The sequence below is a fragment of the Emys orbicularis genome, chromosome 2 (genome assembly GCF_028017835.1).
Source record: "Emys orbicularis isolate rEmyOrb1 chromosome 2, rEmyOrb1.hap1, whole genome shotgun sequence".
Lineage (NCBI taxonomy): Eukaryota > Metazoa > Chordata > Testudines > Emydidae > Emys > Emys orbicularis.
The window spans coordinates 160,729,351-160,742,034 of record NC_088684.1 but is presented as its reverse complement, the minus strand read 5'-3'; the positions used below and the strand labels follow the sequence as shown (position 1 = coordinate 160,742,034).

Here is a 12,684-nt window from a genome sequence, read left to right as displayed (position 1 = left end):
ACAAAACCAGTCCCAGGACCGACCCCTGGGGCACTTCGCTTGATACCGGCTGCCAACTAGACATTGAGCCGTTGATCACTACCCGTTGAGCCTGACAATCTAGCCAGCTTTCTATCCACCTTATAGTCCATTCATCAAATCCATACTTTTTTAACTTGCTGGCAAGAATACTGTGGGAGACCGTATCAAAAGCTTTGCTAAAGTCAAGATATATCATGCCCACTGCTTTCCCCATATCCACAGAGCCAGTTATCTCATCATAGAAGGCAATCAGGTTGGTCAGGCATGACCTGCCCTTGGTGAATCCATATTGACTGTTCCTGATCACCTCCCTTTCCTCCAAGTGCTTCAAAATGGTTTCCATGAGGACCTGCTCCATGATTTTTCCAGGGACTGAAATGAGGGTGACCGGTCTGTAGTTCCCCGGGTTCTCCTTCTTCCCTTTTTTAAAGATGGGCACTATATTTGCACTAAATATGGGCACCAATGCACTAAAAACAGCAGTGTGAACACTGAGGCTTGGGTTGGAGTTCAGGTTCTCAAGCCTAGGGATTTAGGTAGGGTTGACAGTCTGAGCTGCAGCCTAAGTGTGTGAGTCTATGAGTCCACACTGTTATTTTTAGCGTGCTAGCTTGAGCCCTGTTAGTATGAGTCTGTCTAGCCTGGCTGGGAGGCTCTCTCCCAGCTGCACTGTAGACATGCCCATAAAGCACCTTTCATTCGAGGAAATCAGAGTGCTATAAATAAGAATTTTCTGGTACTTTTACATATTATCATTAATAAGGAGTTTGCTGACTTTGCATATTTTAGGTTAAAAACTCTTCATAAAGCTAAAGAAAAGGAGACAGATTCCACTGGTTGTTAGCAAGATCTATAGCACCACCAGCAGCAGTCTGAAAGCATATTCTCATGAGCACTGTTTTACAAAAATGATTTTGTCTTGCCCTCAAATGCATCTTGCTTGTTGCAGAGGTAGAAATCTATCAAGGGCCTGGGGAAGAACCAATAAAGGGAAAAACACACCACCATCACCAGCAAAATCTCTTATTTTATTTGTTATCCTTTTTTGCAGCAAAATATAAGAGTGGTGCTGAGCACTGTGGTACCTTATATGCCTATATCAGTACACACACACATATACAAAGAACAACAAGCTCATTACTCTGAAGGCTTAAATTATAGTCAAAGGCTGATGTCCTAATCGGACAGCTCAGGCCTACAACAGCCTATCTCTTAAGGGATTTTCCATACACAGCTGGCAACAAAACAAACAACTTTCTTCCCTTCAGTTGGGCAGCTGCCCAAGGGCTCCCCATCCATGACTAACAGGAGGAAGCAGTGGTTGTACAATGAATAAATTGCCATAATCATGTAACTGTCTTTCTGGGAAACCTTAAGAGAGGAATCAATCCTTTTAATGAAAGACTGAGCAGCGGAGATGGAATGAGAGAAAAGGATAAGAAGGGTGTGGGAGGGGGAGTACATCTAGGCTTATAGCAGTTATGTACCTCTTTTCAGACAGAGAAAAATATTTTATTTTAACTCTCCTATAATTTATTTTTGAATCTCAAAAAATCATAGGATAGTTCCTTGGACCAATACAATCCTTTTAGGCTGCTCTAGCAAAATCTTTCCCACCTGGGAATTCCACATGTATGGAGGAATCCCAGGGTGGAGTACAGCTCGTATAGGGGGCTCTTCTGGTGAGGATGGTGGAGGGAGGAGGGTTTGGAGCAGTGCTGCACTGGGATAATTTTAGAGCACCTCTGTGGCTGTTTTAAATTTGTGGCAGGAGCTGAGCTGGCTACCAGCAGCCACAGAGATCAAGGGAGCACAAAGGTCTATCTCCCTCACCAATGCCAAATATGGGCCAGCGAGGGCTGAGGATCTGGGCCTATGGTTTTTGTGAGGCTTTAGACAGAAATTGTACTGACCCATCTGCTTTTCAGCTTTTATTTTTGTTAGAATTATTTCCCCCAAAAATGGGTGAAATAATAAAATAATCCGTTTGGTTTTTGCAGGCTAAAAATCTTGGGCCAAATCTTGAATTTCTTGTTCAGGCAAATCTCCGATTCAACTCAATAGAATTACTCCTGATTTGTACAAGTATAAATTAAAACAGAGTTTGGGCCCAGAACCCTTTTTACTGCCCCATGTTTTGTGTTCTTGTTTCTATTTGGAATGTAGCCCACGTTACACATTTATTTATGTATTTCAATTTTTTCTTTTATTTAGGCCCCAATCTTGCTTCAATTTAAATCAAAAGCAAAATTCCTATGACTTCAGTGGAAGCAAGATCATGCCATTAGTTGCTTATTGGACACCTAGGCTACCAGAACATTTGAATACCTCACATTCAATTTAAAATAATCAAATCCAAACAAATGAGTCATCCAAGGGGCTGATTCAATAACATTTTATGCAACTCACCTTCTGTGATGGTAATGATGATTTAAAAGCTTGAATATACAGGTTATATGCATATATACATGATTTCCCTTGAAGCTCTTTTTTAAATACACCTCTACCCCGATATAACGCGACCTGATATAACACGAATTCGGATATAACACGGTAAAGCAGCGCTCCGGGGGGGATGGGGCTGCGCACTCCGGTGGAGCCAAGTAAGTTCGATATAAAGCGGTTTCACCTATAACACGGTAAGATTTTTGGCTCCCGAGGACAGCGTTCTATCGGGGTAGAGGTGTAATTATACAACATTTCTGGTGGTAATTAGCAGACAAAGCCATTTTAAAAGAAAATTTCAAAGTGTCTTACCTCTGCTTTTATTTTATTGTCTCCAAAACAGAGATGCTGCAAGTAGGCTGCAGCATTGGACTGTACTGAAGGGAACTGATGCTGTAACATCTGTATAACTTCAGGAAGTTCTGGATCTCTCCATCCAAACTCTCTGTAAACAAAGAAACACGAGTATCCTCAGCAAACAGTGAATAAATATATTCAATGTGGCAATGATTCACCCACCAATACCATTAGAAATGTATAAATAAAACTCTGTTCTTTTGTTTGTTATTATCAATGCCAGAAAGAACATGAACATAGAACTTTCCCCCCTTTTTACCGCTACCACTCTAACACATTATAGAAAGGTAGGTTTAATCTGAATTATTTATTCTCTCATCAAAGGCCCTTGTAAGTTTTAACATAATCTAAATCCAATGCATTACAGGAAACTCTGATAAAGATGAAATAAATAAAGAAAAATAATTATACACACATGTGCACAAACACGCACTTAATTAAAATTGGAAATGTTAGGCTTAAATGTTACTGACTGTAGGAAAGGTTCATTTAATTACTATAATCATTATGTGACAAAATTGATATCTAATACAGAAAACAACCATATATTGTGTCTTGCGTTCACTGTATCCAGGTATAATGTAAACTAAAGCAAAACTAATTCACCAAAACCACACAGCTGATATCTTTTGCATCTTTGCAAATTTATGCCTAATTGAAACTGACTCTGCAAATGTTTCTGAAATGGACCATCGTGATCCTGTAAGACGCTGAGCATCCTTAGAGTCAAATGGTGATGGGATTTGAGGATTTCAGCTCATCTCAGCACGTGTTCAGCATCTTGCAGGACTGGGCTCTAAATGAATATGTCAAATGAGGTACAACTATGTCTCTGCACTCAAGGGAATAGAGCCCATGAAAGCTGCCCTGATTTTGTGTCTCAGGAGTCAGATGTACGTGCAGCATCTCTGAATGAAATGAAGAAATCTAACATGCCTTTAATTCTTAGGGCTGAATTTTGCCCTCATATAAACATCCACATTTTCCTCTGACTTCAACGGTATTTGTGCATGTGAAATGTAACAGTAGAACATGGCTATCAAGCTGAAATTCATACAATATTGGCACAGAGCCTGAGTAAAATGGGCTTCGTGTGAGGGAATGGTGGAAAGGTTGAGGAGAACCATATCTGCCCCCCGATCAGGACACAGGGTGTGGAGAAGTTGCATAGGCCCTTTGTTGTAGCCACTCCAGCCACGGAGACTTAGGATTACAGGTCATGCATTATCATGGAACCACTGCTCCTCACTTGGTTTGCTGCCAAACAGTCCATCTGCCCTGGCCTACGAGGAGCAGTGCCCAGTTCTACCTTGTATAAAGGATTCAAAGACCCATATCATTCACTTCCTTCTTCCTAAATCATAGTGACTCTGCTGAACTGAGACCTACCATACAATGTTGGGTGAATTCACTCAGTTTGAGTAAAACTTTCAGTATACCTGCAGCCTGTCTTTAGCAAAATCAGACAGCTCACACGTACAGTACAAGTTCCCCCAAATGAACTGAAGCAATAACAATGCATACTACAAAACAAGATTGATCCTGCAAGAACAAGTAGTCTTTGTTGAAATTCTAGCATCACCTATTTGTCTTTTCTTTCATCTCCCTACTATTCCATCTCACACAGCATTTTCTGTCAGTCAGCCTGAGAAGTATCATTCTACGTCGCATCCTTACAAAGATCCAGGATGATAAATATATGACACAAAATAAACATATTCAGAATTTTGTGTTTTATCAGTTCAGACTAAATAAGCCGAGTTTGATGTAAGTGATAAATTTTACATGAACTGTTTATTACAGAGAAAACATAAGGACACAACAACAAATCATATGGTGGCTGTTCCAGCATGGATTTAGACTGTGAGGAACTATCAAAGACCTTGTGTGATCCTGTGACACTGACAGGCCAAGTGCCAGGGAATGCCAGAGTCTTAGGAATTCATTTGTATGTGAATATCAAAGCAGTGTTAAGTGTTAGTGTGGGTTCAAACTAATTCACTTGTATGCTAATAGAGCTCAAAGGAGCTCCTGCTATGGGTACCCACATGGCCCCACAGTATGCCAACATTTTTATGACTGACTTAGAACAATGCTTCCTCAGCTCTTGTCCCCTAGCGCCCCTCCTCTACTTGCGCTACATTGATGACATCTTCATCACATGGACCCACGGAAAGGAGGCCCTTGAAAAATTCCACCTGGATTTCAACAATTTCCACCCCACCATCAACCTCAGCCTGGACCAGTCCTCACAAGAGATCCACTTCCTGGACACTACAGTGCAAATAAGTGATGGTGTCAAGGCTGTATCCCCACTTTGAACTTTAGGGTACAAATGTAGGGGCCTGCATGAAAACTTCTAAGCTTATCTACCAGCTTAGCTCTGGTCCGCTGCCACCATCTTAAGAATTCCCTCCCTGGGAAGCCTTGAGAAACCTTTCACCAATTCCCTGGTGAATACAGATCCAAACTCCTTGGATTTTAAACAAGGAGAAATTGACCCTTCCCCCCTCCTTCCTTTCACCAACTCCTGGTGAATACAGATCCAAACCCCCTTTGGATCTTAAAACAAGGAGAAATCAATCAGGTTCTTAAAAAGAAGGCTTTTAATTAAAGCAAAAGGTAAAAATCATCTCTGCAAAATCAGTATGGAAAATAACTTTACAGGGTAATCAAACTTAAAGAGCTCAGAGGAATCCCCTCTGTCTTAGGTTCAAAGTATAGCAAACAAGAAAAGCACTCTAGTAAAAGGTACATTTACAAGCTGAGAAAACAAAGTAAATCTAAGACGCCTTGCCTGGCTTTTGCTTACAATTTTGAAATAAGAGAGACTTGTTTAGAAAGATGGGGAGAACCTGGATTGATGTCTGGTCCCTCTCAGTCCCAAGAGCGAACAACCCCTTAAACAAAAGACACACACAAAAGCCTTTCCCCCCCCCAAGATTTGAAAGTATCCTGTCCCCTTATTGGTCCCTGGGGTCAGGTGTCAGCCAGGTTACCCGAGCTTCTTAACCCTTTACAGGTAACAGGATTTGGAGTCTCTGGCCAGGAGGGATCTCAGCACTGTACACAGGAGAGCTGTCACCCTTCCCTTTATAGTTATGACACGCCCCCCAAATCACAGATAGTGTTGGACGTTTGGTTCCACACTGGCTGTGATTTCTTTTCTGGAGCTCTAGGAGAAAACAGAGTTAATAAGACACATGTACCTTTAGACATACTACTGATTATATAAAAACTAACAATATGTTTTAGTACAAGAACAATTGTTAACCAGTTAACTCTGGGAAACTTTCCCGGGAGAGTGCATCAGCCACTTTGTTAGAAGCTCCCGAAATGTGTTGTATTTTAAAATCAAAATCTTGGAGAGCTAAACTACACCGAAGAAGTTTTTTGTTATTTTCCTTGGCGGTATGAAGCCACGGTAGCGCAGCATGGTCTGTTTGTAGTTGGAAACGCCGTCCCCAAACATATGGGCGTAACTTTTCCAGCGCGTACACAATGGCGTAGCATTCCTTTTTGCTGATTGACCAGTGGCTTTCCCTCTCAGACAGTTTCTTGCTGAGAAACACGACAGGATGGAATTCTTGATCTGGTCCTTCCTGCATTAAAACTGCTCCCACGCCTCGCTCGGAAGCATCTGTGGTTACTAGGAACGGTTTGTCAAAGTCTGGGGCCCTTAGCACAGGGTCAGACATGAGTGTTGCCTTAAGCTGGTTAAAGGCCTTTTGACACTTATCAGTCCACTGAACTGCATTTGGCTGTTTCTTTCTGGTTAGGTCTGTTAGCGGGGCGGCGATTTGGCTGTAGTGTGGTACAAATTGCCTATAATATCCGGCCAAGCCTAAGAAGGATTGGACCTGTTTTTTTGACTTTGGAACCGGCCACTTTTGGATAGCATCCACTTTGGCCTGTAGGGGATTTATAGTTCCTTGACCCACCTGGTGCCCCAGGTATGTCACTTTGTTTTGGCCTATTTGACACTTTTTAGCCTTAACAGTTAGTCCTGCCTGCCGGATGCGCTCGAAGACTTTTTTCAGGTGCTCCAGGTGTTCTGTCCATGAATCAGAAAAAATGGCCACATCATCGAGGTAGGCAACTGCAGATTCTCCCAATCCTGCTAGGAGACCATCTACAAGTCTTTGGAAGGTGGCGGGTGCATTTCGCAACCCGAAAGGGAGTACATTGAATTCATACACCCCTGCCTGGGTGACGAAGGCTGACCTTTCCTTAGCGGGTTCATCTAGTGGTACTTGCCAGTACCCTTTGGTTAAGTCTAAAGTAGAGATGAATTGGGCATGTCCCAATTTTTCCAATAGCTTATCTGTGCGAGGCATTGGATAGTTGTCAGGACGAGTTACAGCATTTAGCTTACGGTAGTTCACGCAAAAGCGTATTTTCCCATCTGGTTTGGGAACTAGAACCACTGGAGCTGCCCATGCACTGGTAGAGGGGCGGATTATACCCATCTGTAGCATGTCCTGGATCTCCCTTTGTATAGCCGCTTGGGCATGAGGTGACTCCCGGTAGGGTGGGGTTCTAATTGGGTGAGCATTACCTGTGTTAATGGAGTGGTATGCCCGTTCGGTCCGTCCTGGAGTGGCTGAGAAAATCGGTGCAAAGCTTGTGCACAGCTTCTTTATCTGCTGTCGCTGCAGACGTCCCAGGGTCGTGGAGAGGTTCACCTCTTCCACGCCACCATTCCTTTTTCCTTCATAGTAGACACCTGCAGGCCACTCCGCGTCATCAGTTTCCTGGGCTGTAAACTGGCAAACGTTTAATTCTCTAGAATAAAAGGGCTTAAGAGAATTAACATGGTATACCTTAGGCTTTATGTTGGAGGTGGGGGAGGCTATGAGATAGTTAACAGCTCCTAGGCGCTCCTGGACCGTGAATGGTCCTTCCCACGACGCTTTCATTTTATGGGCCTGGAGCGCCTTTAAGACCATGACTTGGTCTCCTACTTTGAAGGACCGTTCTCTGGAATGTTTATCATACCAGGCCTTTTGCTCTTTCTGAGCATCCTTTAGGTTTTCTTTAGCAAGGGCTAAAGAGTGTCGGAGGGTGTTTTGTAGGTTTCTTACAAAGTCTAGAATGTTAGTTCCTGGAGAAGGCGTAAACCCCTCCCATTGCTGCTTCACCAACTGTAATGGCCCCTTAACCTCGCGGCCATACACAAGTTCAAATGGTGAAAACCCTAAACTGGGATGTGGTACAGCCCTGTAGGCAAAAAGCAACTGCTGCAACACTAGGTCCCAATCATTGGAGTGTTCATTTACGAATTTACGTATCATGGCCCCCAAAGTTTCATTAAACCTCTCCACCAGACCATTGGTTTGATGGTGATGAGGGGTGGCAACCAAGTGATTCACCCCATGAGCTTCCCACAGGTTTTTCATGTTCCCTGCCAGGAAATTAGTTCCCGAATCTGTAAGGATGTCGGAGGGCCAACCTACCCGGGCAAAAATGTTTGCTAATGCCTGGCACACACTTTTAGCCTTGGTGTTGCGTAAGGGTACAGCTTCCGGCCATCGGGTAGCAAAATCCATGAAAGTCAGTACGTACTGCTTTCCTCTGGGTGTCTTCTTTGGGAAAGGACCCAGAATATCCACAGCTACTCGCTGAAATGGGACCTCAATTATGGGTAGTGGCTGGAGAGGGGCTTTAACCTGGTCTTGGGGCTTTCCCACTCGTTGGCACACCTCACAAGACCGGACATAATTAGCAACGTCCTTGCCCATTCCCTCCCAGTGGAAGGACTTCCCCAACCGGTCTTTGGTTCTGTTCACCCCAGAATGGCCACTGGGATGATCATGGGCTAAGCTCAAGAGCTTTACCCGATACTTAGTGGGAACTACCAACTGTCTTTGAGGATGCCAGTCTTCCTGGTGCCCACCAGAAAGAGTCTCCTTGTATAAAAGCCCTTGTTCTACAACAAACCGGGATCGGTTAGAAGAGCTGAGAGGCGGTGGGGTGCTCCGTGCCGCTGCCCAAGCTTTTTGAAGGCTGTCATCTGCTTCCTGCTCGGCCTGGAACTGTTCCCTTGATGCTGGAGACATCAGTTCCTCCTTGGACTGTGGACTGGGGCTTGGTCCCTCTGGAAGCAATGCAGGTGCTGGGGCTTTTTTCATTGACTGTGAACCGCTGTCCGCTGGTGCACTATGTGGTATTTCAGTCTCTGGCTGAGCCTCTTGGGTAGGGTTATCTGCTGCTTCCGCCAGTTTAGGCTCGCTGGTGCCCTCTGGCATTGGAGTTGTAGACGGGGTTGCAAGCGCTGGACTCAGTGCTGGCAATGGTTCTGGTGCTGGTTGCGTTGCCAGTTCCGGTTCTGGGACTGGCTTTGGCTGGGTCTTTGGGATTAGATCCACTACGGCTGTTGCAGTCGTTGGCAGGGGATCCGGTTCCACCACCTGTGTTTGGGTCTCCGGTAACACAGACGGGGTCCTGGTGGACGGCTCAGGAACAGGGATGGGGGTGAAAGCTTGCTTAGCCTGGCTGCGGGTGACTATTCCCACCCTCTTGGCTAGCTTCACATGGTTAGCCAAGTCTTCCCCCAGTAGCATGGGAATGGGATAATTGTCATAGACTGCAAAAGTCCACATTCCTGACCAGCCCTTGTACTGGACATGCAACTTGGCTGTAGGCAAGGTTACAGACTGTGACACGAAGGGTTGAATTGTCACTGTAGCCTCCGGGTTGATGAGTTTGGGGTCCACTAGGGATTGGTGAATAGTTGATACTTGTGCCCCAGTGTCCCTCCAAGCGATAACCTTCTTTCCGCCCACTCTCAAGGTTTCCCTTCGCTCCGAGGGTATGAGAGAGGCATCTGGGTCTGGGGTTCTTTGGTGTGATTGGGGTGTAATGAACTGTAATCGGTTGGGGTTCTTGGGGCAGTGAGCCTTTATATGCCCCAGTTCATTACATTTAAAACATCGCCCTGCTAAGGTATCACCGGGGCGATGTTGGTTGATGGAGACTGGTGTGGTGGGGTGAGAAGGCGTCTGGGGTTTCCCTTGGGATGTGGGTGGGGCCTTGGGTTGTCCCCGGTGATAAGGTTTTGTTTCAGCTTGCCCCTTCTGATATTCACTCCAACTGCTACTAGCTTTTTTCTTTTCTGTCACCTCCACCCATTTGGCTCCAATCTCCCCCGCCTCGGTTACAGTTTTGGGCTTCCCATCTAGGATGTACCTTTCTATTTCCTCAGGAACACCCTCTAAAAACGGCTCCATTTTTACTAGGGAAAGCAGATCTTCCAGAGATTTAACATTTGCTCCTGATACCCAGGCATCACAATTTTTGTCAATGTGGTAGGCATGTCGGGTAAATGACACATCAGGTTTCCACCTTAGGGCTCTGAACCGCCGACGGGCATGCTCAGGTGTTAGCCCCATTCTGATTCTGGCCTTGTTTTTAAAAAGTTCATAACTGTTCATGTGTTCCTTAGGCATTTCAGCCGCCACCTCTGCTAAGTGTCCACTGAGCTGCGGCCTCAGCTCTACCATGTACTGGGTTGGATGGATGTCGTATCCAAGGCAGGCCCTTTCAAAATTTTCTAAGAAGGCCTCAGTATCATCGCCTGCCTTGTAGGTGGGGAATTTCCTGGGATGGGAAGTGGTACCTGGAGAGGAGTTGTTAGGATGGTCTGATGCACCCTGCCTAGTCCTTGCTGCTTCCAGTTCCATCTCTTTTTTTTTCAGCTCCATCTCTCTTTTATGGGCCTCCTGTTTGGCTTTTTCTTCTCTTTCTCTCAGCTCCATCTCTCCTTTATGGGCCTCCTCTTGGGCTTTCTCTTTTCTGTCTCTCAGCTCCATCTCTCTCTTGTGGGCCCCCTCTTTGGCTTTCTCTTCTTTGTCTCTCAGCTCTATCTCCTTTTTTTTCAGCTCCATAGCTCTCTTGTGGGCCTCCTCTTTAGCTTTTTCTTCTTTGGTAGTCATTTTCCTGGTTTTCTTGTGCTGGGTCACACCCCTCTGCAGTTGACTGAAACTGGGATGTACTTAGCTCAGGCTCCTGCTGAGTGCTGCTGAGTTAACAGAGACTTTCTAACAAGCTACTCCCGAGGATGTAAAAAGAAAAAAAACACAATTCAGATTGTAAATTACCTTTACCAGATCAAAGTTTGCTCACTGATTGAACCGTTCTCTTAACAAAGGACCTTGTTAAAAAAAACTTAACACCTCTGCCTTCAGGCAAGGAGAGATAAGATATGCATCTACCTTCAGCTCTGCTCTCCAAGCAGCTAGAAGGAAAAAAAAATCTCTTACTGGCTTTTGGGTTTAAAACGATCCCACCGCTGTGCCACCATGTCAAGGCTGTATCCCCACTTTGAACTTTAGGGTACAAATGTAGGGGCCTGCATGAAAACTTCTAAGCTTATCTACCAGCTTAGCTCTGGTCCGCTGCCACCATCTTAAGAATTCCCTCCCTGGGAAGCCTTGAGAAACCTTTCACCAATTCCCTGGTGAATACAGATCCAAACTCCTTGGATTTTAAACAAGGAGAAATTGACCCTTCCCCCCTCCTTCCTTTCACCAACTCCTGGTGAATACAGATCCAAACCCCCTTTGGATCTTAAAACAAGGAGAAATCAATCAGGTTCTTAAAAAGAAGGCTTTTAATTAAAGCAAAAGGTAAAAATCATCTCTGCAAAATCAGTATGGAAAATAACTTTACAGGGTAATCAAACTTAAAGAGCTCAGAGGAATCCCCTCTGTCTTAGGTTCAAAGTATAGCAAACAAGAAAAGCACTCTAGTAAAAGGTACATTTACAAGCTGAGAAAACAAAGTAAATCTAAGACGCCTTGCCTGGCTTTTGCTTACAATTTTGAAATAAGAGAGACTTGTTTAGAAAGATGGGGAGAACCTGGATTGATGTCTGGTCCCTCTCAGTCCCAAGAGCGAACAACCCCTTAAACAAAAGACACACACAAAAGCCTTTCCCCCCCCCAAGATTTGAAAGTATCCTGTCCCCTTATTGGTCCCTGGGGTCAGGTGTCAGCCAGGTTACCCGAGCTTCTTAACCCTTTACAGGTAAAAGGATTTGGAGTCTCTGGCCAGGAGGGATCTCAGCACTGTACACAGGAGAGCTGTCACCCTTCCCTTTATAGTTATGACAGATGGTCACATAAACACCACCCTATATTGGAAACCTACTGACTGCTTTACTTACCTACATGCCTCCAGCTTCCATCCAGGACACATCACATGATCCATTGTCTACAGCCAAGCCCTAAGATACAACCAAATTTGCTCCAATCCCTCAGACAGAGACAAACACCTACACAATCTTTATCAAGCATTCTTAAAACTACAATACCCACCCGGGGAAGTGGGGAAACAGATTGACAGAGCGAGACGGGTACCCAGAAATCACCTACTACAGGACAGGCCCAACAAGGAAAATAACAAAACACCACTGGCCATCACGTACAGCCCCCAGCTAAAACCTCTCCAGCACATTATCAATGATCTACAACCTATCCCGGAAAAGCATCCCTCACTCTCACAGACCTTGGAAGGCAGGCCAGTCCTCGCTTACAGACAACCCCCCAACCTGAAGCAAATACTCACCAGCAACTACACACCACACCACAGAAACACCAACCCAGGAACCAATCCCTATAGCAAACCTTGTTGCCTTCTCTGTTCCCATATCTACTCTAGCAACACCATCAGAGGACCCAACCACATCAGCCACACCATCAAGGGCTCATTCACCTGCACGTCTACTAATGTTATATATGCCATTATGTGCCAGCAATGCCCCTCTGCCATGTACATTGGCCAAACCAGACAGTCCCTACGTAAAAGAATAAATGGACATAAATCGGACATCAGGAATGGTAACATACAAAAGCCAGTAGG

The 12,684-nt window shown here is 44.9% G+C and overlaps 1 protein-coding gene across 2 annotated transcripts in view; it reads right to left on the bottom strand.

Annotated features, from left to right (window-relative positions):
* The window catches only part of CTNND2 (catenin delta 2), a 535,412-nt gene that overhangs the window by 290,890 nt on the left and 231,838 nt on the right, over positions 1 to 12,684 (bottom strand). For both annotated transcript variants that reach the window (XM_065399924.1, XM_065399925.1), the window contains exon 5: positions 2,779 to 2,911. In XM_065399924.1, the coding sequence (XP_065255996.1) occupies positions 2,779 to 2,911 (133 nt within the window). The remainder of the gene's footprint in view (positions 1 to 2,778; positions 2,912 to 12,684) is intronic.